This window comes from Pyrus communis, chromosome 1 (assembly GCF_963583255.1).
Source record: "Pyrus communis chromosome 1, drPyrComm1.1, whole genome shotgun sequence".
Lineage (NCBI taxonomy): Eukaryota > Viridiplantae > Streptophyta > Magnoliopsida > Rosales > Rosaceae > Pyrus > Pyrus communis.
Window position 1 is genome coordinate 13,212,851 of NC_084803.1, and position 21,026 is coordinate 13,233,876.

Consider the following 21,026-nt stretch of genomic DNA (forward strand, 5'->3'; position numbering starts at 1 on the left):
CGTGTTAGGTTGATGTTTAAGCAAGTTTGTATTGATCACATGATGTTTTTGTTACAAAATTATATAAAATGTTTTATTTATAACATCGGATGTACAAAAAATGGTTCAGCTGAAATGGACGGTGATGATTGTTCCATACACAGGAGACCTTTCAAATCGACAAAGAAGCCTAAACGGTTGACATTCATCAACAGAAACATGGCACAGAATAGTAGAAGCTCGTTTAACAATTTCTTCGACTCGTCTATGACTCACTGAGTGGCTGGGACTTCTCCTTGCTGCACCCTCCACGGTCCTCCGTAAAACTTTGGCTTCATAAGAGGCACTGCCTGCCCAGGATGTTCTTCCCAGTACTTTTCCTGCACAATACCAAAGGTGAAATTTTTATGCGATCTTCAAAACTTGACATGAGAAGATTTATCTCCATTGAATTTCGGGTATATATGTCGACATGTTGATATGTATTTACAGCTAAACCGATTCACTGATATCTAAATGTCAAAAAGATATAAAGCTACTCAGCATAGATCTCCTAAAAGCGGATGAAGGGAGCTTGATAGGATTGAAGATCATCACATATAAACAAGCAAGCAACGAAGACAAGAATAGTTAAGTGAGATCAGCAGACACATTGAGAATTGTTGACAGAACTACTATGGCACCAAAACTGTGTAGGAATAATTTCCAAAACAGTGAATTAAAACTGGGGAGGAACAAAACTGGAACGGTGAGATGGTTGCGTAGGTAACCGTTGAATTTGAAATTCAAGTTGCAGCACCGTTTGAATGATTTGCAGCCATCAATTGGTTTATTTGGCTGCAAGCGATTTGAATTAATGCAGAAAGATGTATCCCAAATTGGTACTGTTTGGTAGTTAAATTATGGCCTTTGATCTTGTATGTGATTTACTCCAATGGCCATTATACGATTCAGAAAATAAACAACTCTTCATTGAAGAGTTGTGACTGATACTTCTGAATGGGCATGACTCGTTTGAAGAGATAAATCAATCTCTAGAAATAGAGATTGTTTCCAGCATATTTGGATATAACCAAAAAGTTCTATTTCTCCCTCTCGAATTCACAAGTCTCCATTATTATTATTTTCATACAAAAACCTAGAAACTAATAATCTGCAGAATTAGTTTCTAGAATCCTTGAGTTTCTTGTAAGTCTTCTATCGGTGTTGGGTTGTAAGTGCAAGACGCAGATCAACAATAGCAAGTCGCTAGGCTTCATTGTATCCACATGCTCATTTGCATACTCCCCGCTGCACACTAGATGTGGGGGTGAATAGAGTCTGAAAGATAGCGTATTTATATGCGCCTTGAAGCAATCGTTCATCCTTCATCATAACTGTAACCCATATGTTCTAAAAATTTCTCCAACAAAATGGAAGCTACAGAAAGTAGAAATGAGACCCTATTACTTGCCCATCACTCAATAGATCCAAAAAGTAAATCAAATGGGCATCTTGGGATCGAACAGAAAGAAAACCCAAAGGTGACTCGATGACAAACACGAGAAATCTCCTCTTCAGGCCAGAACTGGAAAATAGGCATCTTTTCCAAACCCTGTTCCTCCGCTACCCGTAATTAAAATTTAGAAACCAAAGCGTATCAGCTCTGTGATTAAAAGCCCGATGCCAACAACAATAAACTATCAATGCTGAAGTAAACTAGACCTACTGAACCAATCAAAAGTGTGAAGTCAATTAAGCATCAAATGCTACTCCTTCCATCTCCAAACCCGATGCCAAATCTCTGACACTCCTCTCAACTGTACATATAGTATAAACTCAAACAATGATATATATACCTTCAAGCAGAAGACACAATGCCATAAGGCATTCTATCAAATTACATCTCCTAAACGACACATAGTTCAAACAAACTCAACAAGTTTACAGATTTTGTCAGCAAATTGATTTCAGTCCAATAAAAGCTTCAAGAAAAAACCGACCTTCGGTCCATGATAACTAAATCATAGATTTATCAGCAAATTATTAGCACAGGGATCAATCAATAGGTTTCAAAATTTTAACATTTGAAGCTGAACAAGAAAATGGAAATTTTCTAACTTTCTATTCCTTAACTTTGGGCATCAAAACTAAAAACCCATATTAAAAATTTGGGTTTTGATCAACTAAATTAACCCAGAAAAATAACAATAAATACAAGCAAAATAAGAAAAAAAATTTGAAGACCCAGCGAAATGAGTACCTTGTAAAGCTGCTCAGTGATAGCAGAACCAATGACCCCGGTGTAGAAAGCGGCGACATAGATGGTGACCAATGGGGTGAACGATTTGGGTCTGCTGTAGGGCTCCACCATGTTCCAAAGAATCATCCTTTCCCACTTGGTGTAAACGTAGTCTGCGTATTTCCTCCATAGATAGCTCGCCATTTTCACCTGATTTTATTGATCGGTTCGAATTGGGTGTTTTCGCAGTGTCGCAACGAGAGGATATGTAATCTAGGGTTTGGGCTTTATTGGAATTTTCTTTTCTTTTCCCGAGCTTTCTCGGCAGCCAAACGGAGTATATGAGTCGGCTGGAAAGGGTAAGCGTGGAAGAAGAAGGAAAACACAGTTGCGGTTGGAAGAGAGGGAAGCACGTGACCGGGACCAAAACATAATTGTAAAACGACAAGTCGTTTACCCTTTTTCTTCCCTTTATTTTGACAGTCGGACTTTTTTACCCCCGGATGTTGTATACTACCATTTACAATGAAAAGAGACTTCGAACTTGAGTGCAAGAGAAAAAACACACTACTATGGCCAACGAATTCACCGCCACCCTAAGTCTAATATTAGACTATGTAAGTTCTAGTCGCATATCATTGAATTAATCAAGTAGTTTAGAGCCTTGCACTCGAGGTCCTCTGTTCAAGACTTCGAGGCGCCCCATCCCCCAATATCGCTTGAAAACGAAACCTGGTTATAAAAGAAAGAATCACTCATATCATATTATGAGCCTGGAGTTTCTTTAACCACAGAAATTTCAATTACATACATGAAATCCAGAACAAGAATGGAAAAGAATGTGGCAGAATAGCAACTTGTGCTTTTGGGTTCTTTTACATAAATATACAGAATACAGGTAGAAAGCTTAAGCTGACTATCGATGGGTTTGATACTATGGACCGGTTTTCTTTACTACAATTGCTTGAGTCCAAGAAGTTCTATGATGAGGCAGATTCTAAGGGCTTGTCTTCGGAGCTGAGGATGGTTCCGGTATAAGATCTCCAACTCCCTTCGGAGGGCCAATGCTGCAACGATCTGTGTTGTGTAATGCAATAGCATCCTTTAACTTCTGTAACTGCATAAGGTTATGAACACAATCAGGTAGTTTAAGATGAAAATGGATGTGAAACTTCCTAAAGGCATTAAATGAATACTAAAACTTGGCCATCCACACTACCTGCATGACAAATAGAGTTAAGACATTTACACGAAGATAACAGAAGATGATTGTTCTCAACAGTATGACAATCGAGTTTACTATAATCAACATAATGCTAATTTATTCAGCTATACTAATCGGAGTTGGAGTGCTAAGCCAATGATGATTCTGAGAATTGAGAACTAGGTGCTTCAGCCGGTATAAACGGTCTTTTAGGATGGAAAAGAAGGAGAGACTAATAAACATAGGATTCAACGTACTGTTTTACCCATCTTCCCGATATCTAACTGATAAAAATAAAGTTTAATAACTACCTTAGCAAGTGAACATGAAAAAGATTCAAGCTGTCCCTCAGATCCACGATAGAAGTGGAAATAGGGAAGCACCTTCACATTCATACTTTTGCACATTGGTTTGTTCTCGTCGAAGTTTACTTTCAGGAATAAAATCTCAGGGTGGTCTTCAGCTGTTCTGCAGAGCTGACACATGTATTAAACAATAATGTCAGGAACATAGCACCTCGACCATATAAAAACAAATTTGAAACAGTGTAATACATTTAACATCATTTAAGTTTCTATTGAAGGGTGTTAGTTTCCAGGACATTCTTTCAAAATGAACTTCAAAATTGAAGGATTCTTAAGTTCCATTAAACATTTAAGCTGAAATCTTGGGTAGAGCTATCCCCTCTCTTCAAAAAACAGTTACCATATACTGATCAGTCAGAATGTTTCTCATGAAATGACACCTCTCGACAACAGAAGGCAATGTTCCAAAAACAATGAAGCAGCTAACCAAGGCATGCTCAGCATCTAGAAACGCTTAATACAGTATATACCATAGCGGCATACAATTAGTGTAGAAAAATATTGATGGTTTAAGAGTTTATATGTTACACTAATTGTATATAAGACAGTTCTCGAACTAAAGAGGAACACCATTAAGGATGCATGTCCAAATCAATTTCTGTCTGGATCCCAATTGCAGAAACATATATACAGCATTTTGAACTTGGTTATTTCTTTTATTTTAAACTTAGGCAGCATACAATACAACCATATAAAAGTAAAAGAACCAAAGAAAACACTCATCTGACCGAAATTAGTCCCGGTTTATCCAACAAGACATGCCACTGCTTCCTTGGGCACATTTGACATCTGGAATCAAACCATTCTAGTGAACTTGAAGTCTTACAGTTCAAGTTAGCAAGAATAAACCAGGAAGGTTTCAATAACACCAGTCCTATAATACCCGTATGTATTCACATATATGCGCATGGACATTACCTTCTTCACTGCCTTGTTTAAGTCAAACAACTTACGAATTATTATTCACGAGCTATACGAAAGTTTTTCAAGCATAAAGTAACGAGAAGGAACCGAATTATGAGATTACCTTAGGAAACAATGCACGGCATGAAGCACACCAAGTCCCATAGAATTCTACAATTACTAATCTATCACCAGCTTGGGCTAAAGCACTCAAAAACTCTGGAGTAGAATGAATGTCGACCATATTCGGAACACTTCTTTCCCACCATTTTGGCTGGTCTTTGTCTTTTTCAGCAACAGTAGCCTGCACCTGCATGTAGTGCACAAGAACCCATTAGAGAAACATTCTTTCACAACATCAGCAATCAGCGTAGCCCAAAACTTGGGGAAAACTAACAAAACATCAATTTCCAATCCATTTTCGCCTTCCCTTTCAATATTTTCCCTTTGTGCAACTGATACCAAAAGCCATATTATCGAAATTAGCTAAAGCAGCGAAATGCAATGGAATATGACAACTTCAACAAATGGGGTTCCCAAAAATGCCTCTAATTTGCAGAAAACTTGCCAATCGAAACCCAATTCACAAACAAAATTACCAAAAGCTATCATATACTGCCAAATTACAACACTTCAACAAATGGGTAATCGTAAATTCAATCAAATATTAAGCAGATGACAAAAAAATAAAAAATAAAACTTGCCAATTGTGGATAGAATTACCTTGAAACTAACCAACTGCTTTCTGGTTCTGAAAGCAAATGGAGCGACAGACGAATACGAGAGGGGATAAACCCTCCTGTATGGGTTTTGATTGGCTGGGAGGCCCGGTTGCAGAGAATTGAAAGAGGAGGCGAAGGAAGTGAGCAGAGACGAAGAGAAACGAAGTGAATGGAATGGCAATCTCAAAACATCAGCCATTTAATTAAAATACTTGAAAAAAACAGAGAAAAGTACTGAGCTTTTTGAAGGATAAAAAACTGAGAAATGGTAAGAGTCAAAGGCAGAGAAGAAGAAAGGCCATGGCTTTTCGAGAAAGGAAGAGTTTTTGTATTACAATCTATACTGCTGCGTGTGTGAACCAGATGGTACCAGAGGACGGACGATGTTGCTTGGTCCGGGTCGATTCCACTTCTATTTTCACTTTCCAATTTCAAGGACTTGCTCATTTTTTGGGTTCGGTTTTTTGTCACGTTTGTAAAATATTGAACGGATATAGTACACGAAAATGTGTTATTATTTTATGTACAAATATTATGTTTAAATTTTTTTGTTCTTTTTATTTTTAAAACCAGAGCATAAGTAGCCTAAGTGCAGTCTAGCAGGACAAATACTAATTATACAACACCCAAAGGTGATTTTACATTTGTGAAATCTGTTAGAACCACCACTGGAATCCTCGCATGCCACCAACGATAACTCCTACCTAGAACCTGAAGGGGCGCAAAACAGAAAGTGTGAGTGGGCAAAAACAAAGCTTTTCAAAATCATTTCATTTCTCAAAAGTTCTAACCCCTCGCCGTAAAACCTGTATAATTTCCCAGAAAATAGGATATATATATATCACAACCATGCTTAGAATAGCAAAATTCACCAATATGTCATGTCAGATATCTCAACATAAAAATATATGTAAGCCAGGTGATATAAATCAATGCAAATGATATGTCAGCCGGAGTCACCTAACGTGACCTGTACGGCTCAAATCCACATCTCAACAAATATACTTGCACACGAGTTGGAACCACCTAAAGTGGTCTACTCAACAGGATTGGGTGTAAATAAATACGCTCAAGTGCTACGATCACATGAAGACTCTGCGAATAATTGCGGGTCACCTACGAGTCGAAACCATCTATAGTGGTTTGTACGAGAGGACTATGCACCTAACTTGGATCCAAGATGAGCATATGGTGCGGAAGGTGAACATCACGTGAAGGATTGTGCCCTAACTCTGGGCGGGAGCACTAACACCGAGGTGCAGGTTTATGAGCTCTCAACACCTCTCACATAATCATCAATTAACAAAAACAATCTACAACTCACATGGTACTTACCTGAGCGTCCACCGCATCAAATCATAATATGCACATAACATACAAATTCAAAGATGATGCATGTATAAATCAATATGCATGGCATTTCTAAACATAATTTCATTCAAATTCATTTTCTGGGAAAAATACCAAGTATATAGGTATATACTGAAAACCAAAAGCCCACTCACTGGTATGTGGAAGGGTCATAGCCCCCGAGCCTGGATTGACTGCACTTGTCTTGAGAATAAGTCTCACCTATATGCGAAACAACTATATAAACGTTAATTTAAAGCACATAAACAAAACTAGCTAATAATTTCTCATACATTGCTCAAATGGGGTGTTTGAATATACCAACGTGATCTACTCAACACCACGAACATTCCCATAATTTTAGAAAAATTTTCCGACCACCCACCCACCGCCATGCGCCCACACGCGCGGCCACGTGCCTGGCACGCCTAATGGTAACCGTTAACGCCGTTAGGAATATTCCATTAAAACCTTAATAGAAGTTAACGGCAGTTACCTGACGCCATTAGAATATTCTATCAACTATGACGGAATATTTGTCTCCTTCTCCGGCAAGCCTCGTCGGTCGTCGCCGTCTGCAACTCGAATTTTCACCGGTTTCTGGAAAAACTTCAAAACTTCATATCTTCTTCAATTCTTAACCAAATTCCATGAAATTTGTACCAAAATGAAGCTTACAACGAGTAGAACAAAACCTTACCACTTTTGGAACTTAAATCCAACGGAAAGTCGCCTGAAAAACCTTCGATAATCCGGCCAAACTCGAAACTCGCCAAACTCAACTTCCCGACGTCCAAAACACTTCGTTTTTCTTCTCCGAGCTTCGTGAAGACATTCTAAAGCTCCCTAGAAGCTTAAAAACTTCTAAAAACTTTGCGATCACGTTTGCATGAACAGTACTCCAAATCGGGGGTTCTTGGTTCCGAAGGTTTCCGAGGTTTTCACGTCCAACCAAATGTATGGATCGACTCCTGAGCTTGAAAGGAGTCCAAAAACACCAACAACGATCTTGATCCGTGAGTGGAGAGTTGGCTTCGAAGTTGTCCGTACAATTGTACGGAAATGGAAGAAAATCAGAGAGAAAGGAGAGAGAGAGTCTACGGAAAAGGGTATGGGTGTGTGTGAGTGTGTGATGTCCAGCTGAGTCACCAACCAAAAACAAATTATCCACGACACCAACTAACGTCTAAAGGCAAAATCGTCATTCCACGCCATCGATAAAAATATTTCGGGACGGGCTGTGACACTTTTGCCATTTATTATTCATATTGTTACATTGTTTTTATCTATTTATTTAATAAAAAAATTTGAAATTCTTTTTTATCATAGCCATTTAATAATAGAAATATAAAGAAAATTGGATATGAATTCAGAGGTTTGTACCCAACATGGTAGATTAATTAGGTTAAAAGTTCAAATTTGAAAATCAAGCTTCATTTTATATGTTTGGCTGCGTGATATATGGATATATATGGAATAGATTTATGGGTTATGCATTTAGATGCTAATTGCAAGCCTATTTAATATGCATTCAAGTATTTTGTAAAATGAATTGCCACAGTGGAAAACTAAGGGACTTGAATAAAAAAACTCAAATTAATATGGGTTTAGTCTAAGAAAGTTATCAACCAAGGACCGAAACTAAAATGTCCTTAGATAAAAACTCATTTTTATCGGTAAAAGAAAATTATTTTCATTGAATTTCTAACATATATCGACACATGGAACCACATGTGTGCCTTTTCGTTATTCTTTTTGTTTCTAGTATCATGGGCCCCACTGATGTAATAATACATATTTGTTTTGCAAAACACATTTTTCAGCACAAACCGTGATGATTTAGCCCTTTTGTTGAAGCCACCTTCATCGTTTCGAGCAGATGAGTTGTAAATAGAAACCACCCATAAAATTATTTAGTTTCAACCACGAGGTACGTGGTAACATGTATGCCTTTATTAATGGTGTTGCGCCCGTAAAAAAATATGTAGACGTGGAGGCTCAAGCCATAAATTATCATGTATATTTATATCATGGTAGCCCACTAAAATGCTATTTTTTGTTTCCTCAAGAGTGTAAAACATTTTAAATCATCTCCAAATGAGATGTCAAATCTTAAGTGGAATACTATGTACTCAAATTTGAATTTAAGAGCAAGCTCCAACCGTGGATTGACATATGAGAAAAGGTAATGTCAAATAATTTTTAATTATTTTATTGTGTTGGTCTCATTAATGAACCAATTATAGATTTTTGAAATTTATTTTAATTGATTTCTTTTTTAAATGGGTCCTACAGATATTATTTATAACAAAAAAATTTTATCAGTTGAAAATAGAGAAAATATAACATTATCACATTAGCTATCAAATTAACATTTGACATTTATCTTTTGACATCTCATTTGGAGATACTTTTATATGTTGGCCTGGTTATTTGCCAATAATAGTAAGCACTAATTACGTGTCTCAATCGTGATCTCTAACTGCGATTAGTGCTTTGATATACGTGATAAGTCCTCTATATTTGGGGCAAAGGCTTCCATTTTTTAAGAAAATTTTGATTTAGCCATTTTACTGATGAAGCAACCTTCATCATTCGAGTGGGTGACTTGTAAATAGAAACCACCTGTAAAATTATTAGAGTAAACTGTAGCTATAATCCCTTAACTTTAACTCAATTGGAGTAATGGTCCCTCAACTAAAAATTTATTACCACTGGTCCCTCAACTCATCAAAACGTGCAGCTATGGTCCCTCAACTAAAAATTCATTACCATTGGTCCCTCAACTTTAATTCAACTGGAGAAATAGTCCCTTAACTTTAACCCAATTGTAGCAATGGTCCTTCCAGCATAACTCGTTTTGACAAAAAATTTGACGTAGTTGACGAAAAGGACCATAATTACACACTTTGATAAGTTGAGGGACCCTAATTATATAAATGGTTATTCCAACATAACTTATTTTGACAAAATTTTGATGAAAAGAACTATAGCTACACGTTTTGATAAGTTGAGGGACCAATGGTAGTGAATTTTTAGTTGAGGGATCATTTCTACAATTTACTCAAATTATTAAGTTTCACTTAAGCGATACATAGTAACACACTAGCAATAGTGCCCGCGCGTTGTTGCGGGTCTTAAAACTACTGGACATAAAAGAAGAAAACAGCCAATGCAAACTTGTAATGGATAGTTTGTAATGGATAGCTTGTAATGGATGTTCATGCTATTTAAACATAAAAAATATAATAAGAAAAAGAAGTTGAGTGTTGGCAAAAAGTGATGTAATTTGTGGTAGGGATGGGCACGGTGCGGTTCGGTGCGGTTCCACCCCTAAATTGGAACCGGAACCGAAATATATTAACGGTTCAATTCGGTGCGGTTCCACTTAAATTTATGACTAGAACATTACGGTTCGGTCTACACCGGTTCCGATTCGGTTCTTGCCGGTTTACGGTTCCTAATAATAAATTATTTGAATACCAAATCATTATGCATTCAAATACATCTTCTAAAACTGATTATATAAAGTTGCATACAACACATATTTTTTAATGCAAATGTCTTTGGTAGTGGCACCAAGTCAACAAAAAGAGACAACTAAAATACATATGCACTGGTCAATCAGTCAACAAACAAAAAAATGATGAAACAAATTGCAAGTTTTCAGACTTCAGAGAGCAAGCAAGAAGCAGCAGCTCCTGTACACAATTTTTCAACCTATTTTTCAACCTATTATACCATGACATGTGTGTGTATATATAATTTATTTATTTATTATTAATAAAACGGTTCGGTTCGGTTCGGCCGGTTCTTGGTCATTCGAAACCGGAACCGGAACCGGTTTGAACGGTTCGGTTCGGTTTTTCACTCAAAGTTGACTTTTCCGGTCAACACGGTTTTTTTCGGTTTTTTTTCTTACGGTTCGATGCGGTTTTGCGGTTTGGCGGTTTTTATGCCCACCCCTAATTTGTGGCATACCTGTAGTCAGGTATGTGTAATCGATTTAGTTGTGAACACCGGTAACATGTATAACTCAGAGAACAAAAAATAGCAGAAACTGAAGAAGAAAATGATGTGCACAGAGAATATACTGCAGTAACTATAAATTAAGGTTAGAAGTGTTTTAATGTTGATATAAATTTGTGGTCGAGAATTATGCATAAGAGGATAACTGCTTTTATGAGTGAGCATATAATAAGTCAAAACGATTATTAATAATTAACGAAATGTTTGAAGTAAAAAAAATATACATTTGATGTTGAAATTCGAGATAATAATGTAGCTATAACTTATTAGAAGTGTTTAAATTGGCATTAACTGGTCTATAACAGTTTATATTGAATATCATTAGACCATGTTGTGATACAATGTTACTGGAAAATGAAGAAAAAATTATATAAGCTATTAGAAACAATATACAATTGTAAATGTAAAGTTGTGTAATTTGATTCTTAATAAGCATGCATATATACCGTTTGGATATGAAGAATTAAAAAGCATATAGAGCTGTGCACTTAGTTGAGGTAAGAGTTTAGATGATGGGAATCCATGCTGATAATTTGTTGAGGAAAACAAAACTTTAGTTTGATGTTCAAGCAGATGGGAACAGACAGAAAGAACAAAAGGTTAAATACATAATAAAAAGAAGATGATGTCCAAGGATTGGAAAAGCAGGTTAAGAAGTAAATTTATGTTTTATAACAACTAAAATGATTAAATTTGCAGCAAGCTATCTTTGAATGAATAAAAATGAGAATATGGTGTAAAATGATATGTAAGCCAGTTTTGTACTGATTCTAATGTAAAAATAAGAAAAAAGATGTTCAAATATGGATCAGATAGAGCTGATTAGGTGTCTCTGTGTAACACAGAGATACTACTTGCTCAGTTATTTCAGTTTTGATCATTTGGATAAATAATCGTCACTTCCATATTTTTCCTTCGGTGAGATGATCTTTTTGTTTTACAATGTTAACTAGGAAGAAACTCATTGGATCATGCAATAACAAATATAAAAACTATTTAAAAGAATAACAAAGATAATTTTTGCAGTACATCGAAAATAAAAACTTGTTTGAATAAAAAGCCTAAGATGAAAGGGTCATATTACGTACCTGAAGTACGAATGGTTTTAAAGGCTGTACATTGAAGCTGCAAAAAACAAAAAACAAAAAGAAAACCAAATTGTAAGCGTAGACAGAGCAGGCAAAACATAAAAGAAACCAAAATTTGAAAAATTGTTCTATGCAGACACCAAATGTTTCAAAAGGTTATCAAAACGGAACAAAATTGGTTAATTCGTTATGTAAGCAAAGCAAAGAAAGGAGTTGGATTGAAGCTGATTTAAGGCTTTTTCTGATATGAAATAAATGCTATTTTCTATGTTATATTCACACTAAGTGGTTGGAAAGTTCTGAAATTAGCCAGAGAAAACTGGGATCCTCTACGAAAAAACCCACCGAGGTGCGCTTATGGAACTCCTCACCATTTAATCTGCATTACCAGAACAAAATGTAAATTCACCAGTTAAACGTGTGTATTAATTTCATAATGTAGTTTATTACACAGATTAAGAAGCAAAAACCATAGCAGTAGTGGCAGCTTCGAAAAGGGCAATGAGGGATGCACAGCTACTTGGCCAACCTATGTGTCTAGGGCTTCAAACACTAAAACCCCGTACAATGCACAGAAAAGTAACCACCGCCGGGTAAGCAAACATGAGTTACTTTCATCAAAAATTAAAACTAAAAACATAAACTTCAAACAGGCAAAATCTGACAGCCAGCATATCAATCCAAAATAAAAACTTCCACCACCAACAGCATAAACAAATTTAAAACCACAATTAAAACTAATGTTGACTGTCCTCCTCTCCATGTTTGTGTTCTCTCTGCCGGATAAAAGCGACGAAGACAAAGCTTTCCAAAATTCTAATAACTCTACATATTATCAATTTCCCAACAAAACACATAGGTTCCAGCACTAACAACATAAAAAGTTTTAAAATTCTTCCTCTCCCTGTTCGTAAGACAGAAAGACAAAGCTTTCCAAAATTCCAATGAATCCTCTCATTTCTTCCCAAAAATTATAAATCCATTTTAATCCAACAATTATCAATGCATTTCGAAACTGGAAAAAAAGCAGGACATAAAACTTACTCGGAATATAAGAGCAGCGTCACAGGTGCTAGCAAATGTCAGATTTATTAACAGAGCAACCAAAATGCAAAATGCTCTTTTAGCCGGGAAAGGCCTAATAGAGCACCACAACTGAAAGAAAAACGAAATCGTTAGGTTTTTTTTTTTTTTTTTCCAAATAAGTAAAAATCCAAAATAAAAATTGAAAGACAACCATTATAAAATACACCTTAGTTGAATAACGTTTGTTACGCAATGAATAATATCCTCGTCTTCCCATTTTTGCCAAAAAAAATCTGAAAATAAAAATTGACCATTTAGAAAGCGACAACGAAGGTGAAATTATTTTTTCGATGTTTTGAACTCTTGTTGTCTTTTCGCACACATCGATATTATATTAACTACACATTACACAATTAATACAATATAAAAAAATCAAACTTATTTTCCAATTTTATTCCAAAGTGATTAGTGATTTTGTTTGGACCCAAAATTACACCATCGACCCAAATAATCAAGGTCGTCAGATGCTTAGAGATTTTTCTTAACATTACTATTGTTTTTTTTTTTGTTTTTTTTATCATATTAATTATCTTGAAAATATCCTTAAAAGTGTACAGAGTTGTGATACGCGTAAAGCTCCATGCAGAAGAGGTTATGTGAAATGCCGTGTAGCATTAGAGTCCTATCTTGCATGCAGAACCATGTGGAACAATACCACAAGGATGCAATTAATATTGGATGATCAACATGTGGATATGTCTTTTGGATTAGTCAAAATGAGGTGATGTGATTGGATCAAGGTGGTTTTGTAGATATAATGCAAAACTATCAACCATGGTATTTTAATTATCATGCATGCATGGTTGCACTTGGACCAATATAGTGGAGAAAGAGAAGTTTCGGTTGGAATAGGATGCATTCATTTGGTCAGGCCACGTATGTGGGAAGATATATTTAATCTTTTCAAGGAAAATTAAGAGATACCCTTTATCATATCTTGGAGATATTGGATAGCTAAGGTGATGGGACACATGTTCTACAAAGTTAGAGTGACAATTGGACTCTACAAAGCTATTGAACCGTGCCAAGAAAAAGACAACTACTATAAATGCAGAGTTGCAGACAACATTTGAGAGCCTCTCCAATTCAACACACAAATTGCCCTGTGCAAACCTCTCAAACATCTTGAGATTTTTTATTTTCTTTTTCTGCCAACACACCTTCAGTTTAGATAAACAACACTGTGAAGGCAACTGGTGAACATCTTCAATTTGGATAAACAACACTATTGTCGTAGAATAAATCGACCGATGAGCATCTTCAGTTGGGATAAACTGCACTGCGTCGAGGCCGACTGGTTACTTATCCAAGTCTCGATCAAGAAGGGTTTCCGAATCCTTATTGGCTTATCTTATTAGCCTTCTCGGCGAAGTAAGGTGTTACAAGTTACTACATTCGGCACATTGAACGCCGAGTGATTTTATGATTGGATACTCACAAATGAGTTTCAGAGTTCGGCATTCTAATGGTTGAACCACATTTACCATCAAGACATACATCTCTTTTGAGTACCTGTGTCCGTATAGTTTGGAGCAGGTTCGACGTGCTTATACTCTTACGAATATAATCACCGTGGCCGAATCCGGCGCCGTGAACTTCACAGAACTAGCAGCCTTGTCTTCAGGCTCGAGAACCCGAAGGCCAAGACATGTTCTTTCCTCGGTCCCAGTTGTAAGATGAAAAAGTTAGTAGCGCGTTCAACGCAACATCAACAAATTTTACTCCTCGACCGACGAGTTGGTACGCCCCGCATCAACCGAATGACGTAGTTAGCTCATTAGTTACTCGGCCTGCACACCACATAGACTTTGTAGTTTTTAAGGTCAACATTTTAGCACGTCCAATGAGACCCGGTGCTAAAACTACGATGTTATATGATATATCAAGATTCCAATCTGGCTCAACGTAACCGATTGTACGAGCTCCTAGAGCAATTGAAAAAACACAATGAGGAACGAATAAGATCTTTGGAAGTGGAAAAATTCTTCGTGGCCATAGAGAGATGCAAAAGTCATTCGCTTACATATTGAGAATAAGAGCTCCTGTTACCCTGCAAGAGTAATGGTTAAATGAAGATAGGGCTCGATTTAATGCCTGGCTAGATGGAGAATATTTTCCTTATGTTTTTTACTACAAATCGATTCCATTTGAGGAATGGTTGGTTGAAAAGACCGAGGGGCAATTTTCCGCTCCAGCCGTAATGAGACATCGACTTAAGAAAATTGTTAATTTGGCTGAAAAACAAAGGCCACCTATTTTTTCGGTCGAGACTGAAAGTGTGGTAGGCCTAGAAGAAAATGTTCAAGTTTCTGAGCCAAAAATTGACTTAGAAAATAATTCGTCAAATGAGTGTTCCAATGACGAACAAGACCAATAGACGACTTTAGACCATAAAACCACATCAATTGATATGGTAATTAGAGACATGGTTTTAGATGCGGAAACTACGCCAATCGATATGATTATTGGTGATAAAGCTGATATGAAGAAATCCCATTCGGCTAAGTTGTTTGAGTTGAAAGCCGAAATTGGCGAAGAAATTATGTCTGGGGGGCATAATAATTGTTCAACACATTCGACGGCCGAAAATGAAAAATATTTCATCAAGTTAAAAATATTTGGAGAAAATTCTTTTTTCGGTCTAAGATCTTATCTTGGAATAAAGTTTCGTTGGCCTCCTCCTCTTTATTAGTTCAGCCACTTTCGTTTTCTTTTATTAAGAAAATGAATAAATTATTTTCTTAATCATTTGGCTAATTAAGCGGATGCATAAGAAAATAGGGGGGGGGGGCAATGCCTCGTACACAAACTATATATATATATAATAAAAATAAAAATAAAAATAAAACTTTCGGCTCTCTAGCCCGAGTTCGAGAGTCAGGAAGTTGCTATGGTGGCCATATAGGTGTTGGCAGATTCAAGGTCTTGTATTTCCGAGCTTGGCGAGATTGGTTTTGGCTCTGGTTAGTAAAAAAGAAAACAAAAGTGGTTTTACCATCCAGCTTGACAGTGATTGGGACAGGTGGGTTCGGTTACTAATGTTGTAGGCCTTTGGATGCGTGCATGCAAAGTTTTTCCTGGTCATGGCAGACTTTTTCTTCAACAAAAGTGGTTTTACTATTTTCTTTTGGTAGAAGTGAAAAAGGGAAAAAGAAGGATATTTAATTAGATATAAGCTTCAACCTATGGACATGTTGTAGCGTGAGGAATCATGATTTGCTTCCAAGTTGTCAGAATCCATTGGAAAGACGAAAGTTTTTTGGCCGAGCTTGGCCAACACGTCGAGGTATGTATATATATACATACACATACATATATATATACATAAAAGTAGGCCGAGCTGCCAAGAAAGATTTTTCTCGACCTCGACCCACCTTTCATGGAGGATCTACCACGGCTCGACGTGACAAATTTTTACTACATGCTGGAGGACATATTATTCGAGGAGGTTGAGAAAATATCGAGCTTGATTGTTTATCACTTCTCTTCGACCATGGGTTGTTCTTTGGTCAAAAGAAGCCATGACCATGTTCTCCCGACAAGTTACTAAGAATCAAGTGCACAACAATAGGTTCTTCTTGGCATGATAAGTAGACGGCCGAAGTACTTCTAATTGGCTGGACGGTCGAAGTACTCCTAATTGGTTGGAGAGACTTAATTTCCTTAACTATTTGACTTATGAGCTGAAGTTCAAGGAAACTGGGAGGCAATGTTTGGACCCAAAATTACACCATCGGCTCAAATAACCAAGGTCGTTGGATGATTAGAGATTTTTCTTAACATTACTCTTGTTTTTTTTAATTTTTTTTTTATCATAGTAATTATCTTGAAAATATCCGTAAGGTGTACAATATTGTGATAAGCATAAAGCTCCATGCAGAAGAGGTTATGTGAAATGCCGTGTAGCATTAGAGTCCTATCTTACATGCAGAACCACGTGGAACAATACCACAAGGATGAAATTAATATTGGATGATCAGCATGTGGATATGCCTTTTGGATTAGTCAAAATGAGGTGATGTGATGGGATCAGGGTGGTTTTGCAGATAATGCAAAACTATCAACCATGGTATTTTAATTATCATGCATGCATGGTTGCACTTGGACCAATATAGTGGAGAAAGAGAAGTTTCGGTTGGAATATGATACATTCATTTGGTCAGGCCACGTATGTGGGAAGATATATTTAATCTTTTCAAGGAAAATTAAGAGATAGCCTTTATCATATCTTAGAGATATTGGACAGCTAAGGTGATGGGACATAAGTTTGAGTCAAGTGATGTTCCACAAAGTTAGAGCGACATTTGGACTCTACAAAGCTATCAAGCCGTGCCAAGCAAAGGTAGCTACTATAAATACAGAGTTATAGACAACATTTGAAAGCCTCTCCAATTCAACACACAAATTGCCCTGCGTAAACCTCTCAAACATCTTGAGATTTTTTATTTTCTTTTTCCGCCAACACACCTTCAATTTAGATAAACAACACTGTTGTTGTAGAATCAGCCGACCGAGGAACACCTTCAGTTTGGATAAACAGCACTACATTGAAGCCGACTGGGTTACCTATCCAAGTCTCAGTCGAGAAAAGTTTCCGAATCCTTATTGGCATAAGTCATCTTATTAGCCTTCTTGGCGAAGTAAGATGTTACAAGTTACTACATTCGGCACATTGAACGCCGAGTGATTTTATGATTGGATACTCATAAGTGAGTTTTAGAGTTTGGCATTCTGACGGCCGAACCACATTTACCATCAAGACATACATCTCTTTTGAGTACCTGTGTCCGTATAGTTTGGAGTCGGTTCAACGTGCTTATACTCTTACGAATATAATCACCGTGACCAAATCTGAGGCCAATGATTCGTGAACTTCGCAGAACTAGCAGCCTTGTCTTCAGGCTTGAGAACCTGAAAGCCGAGACATGTTCCTTCTTCGTCGCAGTTGCAAGATCAAGAAGTCAGTAATGTGTTCGACGCAACATCAACAAATTTTACTCCTTGGTCGAACTTGGCCGACAAGTTGGCATGCCCCGCATCAACCGAAATAGGTTATCAAGACGGCGAAGAAGAACCTAGGCCATTTGTTTGTTCGATCGAGACTGAAATTGTGGGCCTAAAAGAAAAAGTTCAAGTTTCTGAGCCACAAATCGACTTAGAAAATGATTTGTCAGAGGAATGCTCCAATAACGAACAAGGCAGAGACATGGGTCTAGCCGAAAAAACCATGCCAATCGATATGATTATTGGTGATAATGCTGATATGGAGAAATCCAGTTCGGCTAAGTTGTTCGAGTTAAAAGCCGAAATTGGCAAAATTATTATGCGAGGGGGGTATAATAATTGTTCAACACATTTGGCGGCCAATGATAAAAAATCTTTCATCAAGCCGAACATATTTGGAGATGATCTTTTATTCGGCTTTGGAAAATCTCCAAATGAAAATTTTGATGTAAAAAGATCTTAGCTTGAATAAAGCATCGTTGGCCTCCTTCTGATTATGATTCAGCTATTTTCATTCTCTTTTGCTAAAAAAAAAAAAAAAAAAAAGAAGGCTGAATACATTATTTTCTTAACCATTCGGCCTTTTAGGCCGATGCATAAGAAAATAAGGGGGCAACATTATTAGTAGTCGGTGACTTTGATTGGTGATAGGTCAAGCTGCCAAGAATGGTTTGTTTCCCAACCTCAGCCCAAATTTTTATTTTTTCTTGACTTTGGCAATTGAGAGTTGCGGCAGCTCTCTCATTTTCTACATTAAATAGAATGCATGCAAGTATGCACGTGCATGGAAGGGACAAGTGCGCTGGTACTCAGCAAGGCTAAATTCGTGTTTCCTCTCTGGCCTCAGATGTTAAAAAATAAAATAAAAGGCTACATTATTAATGAGGGCTCAGAAGTATGTGCATGGCAGCTGTGTATCTATGCAATTACATGGCGGAGGAATCTAGGAAAAAGGAGTAGGCTTACATCAGGATCATCAGACAATCAGGCTACTTTTATATATAGATATGTATATATAGGCAAGTCGAGCTCCAAGAACAGTTTTTATCGATCTCGACTCCAGTTCTTCTTGGTCTTGGTCTGGGCCCCACTTTATCCTCGACCCCAGTTTTTTTTTACCGATACTCTAAATTTTTTCTCGACCTGGCAGTCGAGAGCTGCAGTAAATCACGACATTAGCAGAACAGAGGTGATTTTAATATCGAGAAACAAAATTTGTTTAGGCAATACGACGAAATGTTGTTGGCTACAAACAATTAATTTCCTTAACTATTCAGCTCACGAGCCGAAGTTCAAGGAAATTGCGGGGCAATGTTTACACCCGAATTTACACCATCGGCCTAATTAATCAAGGTCGTCGGATGATTAGAGGTTTTTCTTGATAGTACTATTGTTTTTTATCATAGTAATTATCTTGAAAATATCCTTAAAGTGTGAAATGTCGTGTAGCATTAGAGTCTCATCCGCATGCGAACCACGGGGAACAATACTACAAGAATGCAATTAATATTGGATGATCAGTATGTAGATATGCCATTTGGAGTAATCAAAATGAGGTGATGTGATGGAATCAGTTGGTTTTGCAGATAATGCGAAACTATCAACCATGATATTTTTATTACCATGCATGCATGGATAAAGCTTATGAAGAGATGATGGGATAAATAACACCATCGAATATCCTTGGCATAATCTAGTCACATAGATTGCGTCGGGTTGCTACAAATCATCTCGGCCATTTTGAACGATGGTAAAGACGTAATTAGATTGGATCTTTGAAAAGGAAGGTCATGATAAGGATGAGATTAAACTTTGATTGATGTGATAAGGCCTAAGGCGTGGGCTTAGGTGCATAAAAGATAAGTTTTCAGAGTTTCATTTATTGTGATTATGCATGGGATAAGTGTGTGGCCAGCAACAACAATTAAAGATTTGGAGTCAAAGTGAAATTGGGATTGTTTTCCATGACTTGGGTATGTAGGTCTTTATAAATACCAAGCGGCATTCACCATAGAAACCCTCTCCAATTCAACACACAAATTGTCCTGCGCAAACCTCTCAAACATCTTGAGATTTTTTATTTTCTTTTTCCGCCAACACACCTTCAGTTTGGATAAACAGCACTGAAGGCAATTGGCGAACATCTTCAGTTTGGATAAACAGCACTCCGTTAAGGCCAATTGGTTACCTATCCAAGTCTCGGTCGAGAAGGGTTTCTGAATCCTTATTGACAGAGGTCATCTTATTAGCCTTCTTGACGAAGTAAGGTGTTACAAGTTACTACATTCGGCACATTGAACGCCAAGTGATTTTATGATTGGATACTCACAAGTGAGTTTCAGAGTTCGGCATTCTGACTGCCGAACCACATTTACCATCAAGACATACATCTTTTTTTGGTACCTGTGTCCATATAGTTTGGAGCCGGTTCAACGTGCTTATACTCTTACGAATATAATCACCATGATCGAACCCGGCGCCGACGATTCGTGAACTTCGCAGAACCAACAGCCTTGTCTTCAGGCTCGAGAACCCGAAGGCTGAGACGTGTTCCTTCCTCGGTCGCAGTTGCAAGATCAAGAAGTCAGTAGCGTGTTTAACTTAACATCAACAAATTTTACTCCTTGGCCGAGCTCGGCCGACGAGTTGGCACACCCCGCATCAACCGAATGATGTAGTTAGCTCATTAGTTACTAGGCTTGCACGTCAAGTAGGTTTTGTAATTTTTAGGGTCAACAGATTCAAATAGAATTTTATTTTGTGAATGAAGTTATAAAAAAAGGTTCTTATTATTACTTTATTTATAATTTCTAGTATTTTATATATACATATAGTTAGGCTCCTTTTCTTGATAATCTATACATCCCTTATACTGCAGTATACGCACAGTTATCTCTCGAGCACGGTGTAGGTTCGACATTAATGGAAAAATAAAACGGAGCACTAACAATGTATCTTCACAGACTAAGAACTATAAGATAGCCCTCTCATTTTGCGGTGCATTCTCTCTTCCTTTTTCCAACTTGCCTTTTTATATTATAATTTATAAAAACTCATTTCTATCAATAAAAGACA

The 21,026-nt window shown here is 37.0% G+C and overlaps 2 protein-coding genes and 1 non-coding gene across 3 annotated transcripts; all 3 read right to left on the bottom strand.

The window, feature by feature from the left end:
* Positions 1-9: 9 nt before the first annotated feature.
* On the bottom strand, positions 10-2,545 carry LOC137708346 (uncharacterized protein At4g29660). Its single transcript, XM_068447406.1, has 2 exons — positions 2,222-2,545; positions 10-359 (listed from the first exon to the last, which is right to left on the bottom strand). The coding sequence occupies exons 1-2, from the start codon at positions 2,402-2,404 to the stop codon at positions 252-254; spliced, it is 291 nt and encodes a 96-aa protein (XP_068303507.1). The 5' UTR covers positions 2,405-2,545; the 3' UTR covers positions 10-251.
* A 400-nt stretch (positions 2,546-2,945) lies between these two features.
* LOC137740791 (thioredoxin-like 2, chloroplastic) lies at positions 2,946-5,818 on the bottom strand. Its single transcript, XM_068480593.1, has 4 exons — positions 5,396-5,818; positions 4,797-4,982; positions 3,716-3,880; positions 2,946-3,317 (listed from the first exon to the last, which is right to left on the bottom strand). Exons 1-4 carry the CDS (start codon positions 5,591-5,593, stop codon positions 3,198-3,200), a joined length of 669 nt encoding a protein of 222 aa, XP_068336694.1. The 5' UTR covers positions 5,594-5,818; the 3' UTR covers positions 2,946-3,197.
* Positions 5,819-11,576: 5,758 nt separating this feature from the next.
* Positions 11,577-11,679, bottom strand: LOC137720323 (small nucleolar RNA Z103). Its single transcript, XR_011066495.1, has one exon. It is a non-coding gene; the product is annotated as a small nucleolar RNA Z103 (small nucleolar RNA).
* Positions 11,680-21,026: the final 9,347 nt, after the last annotated feature.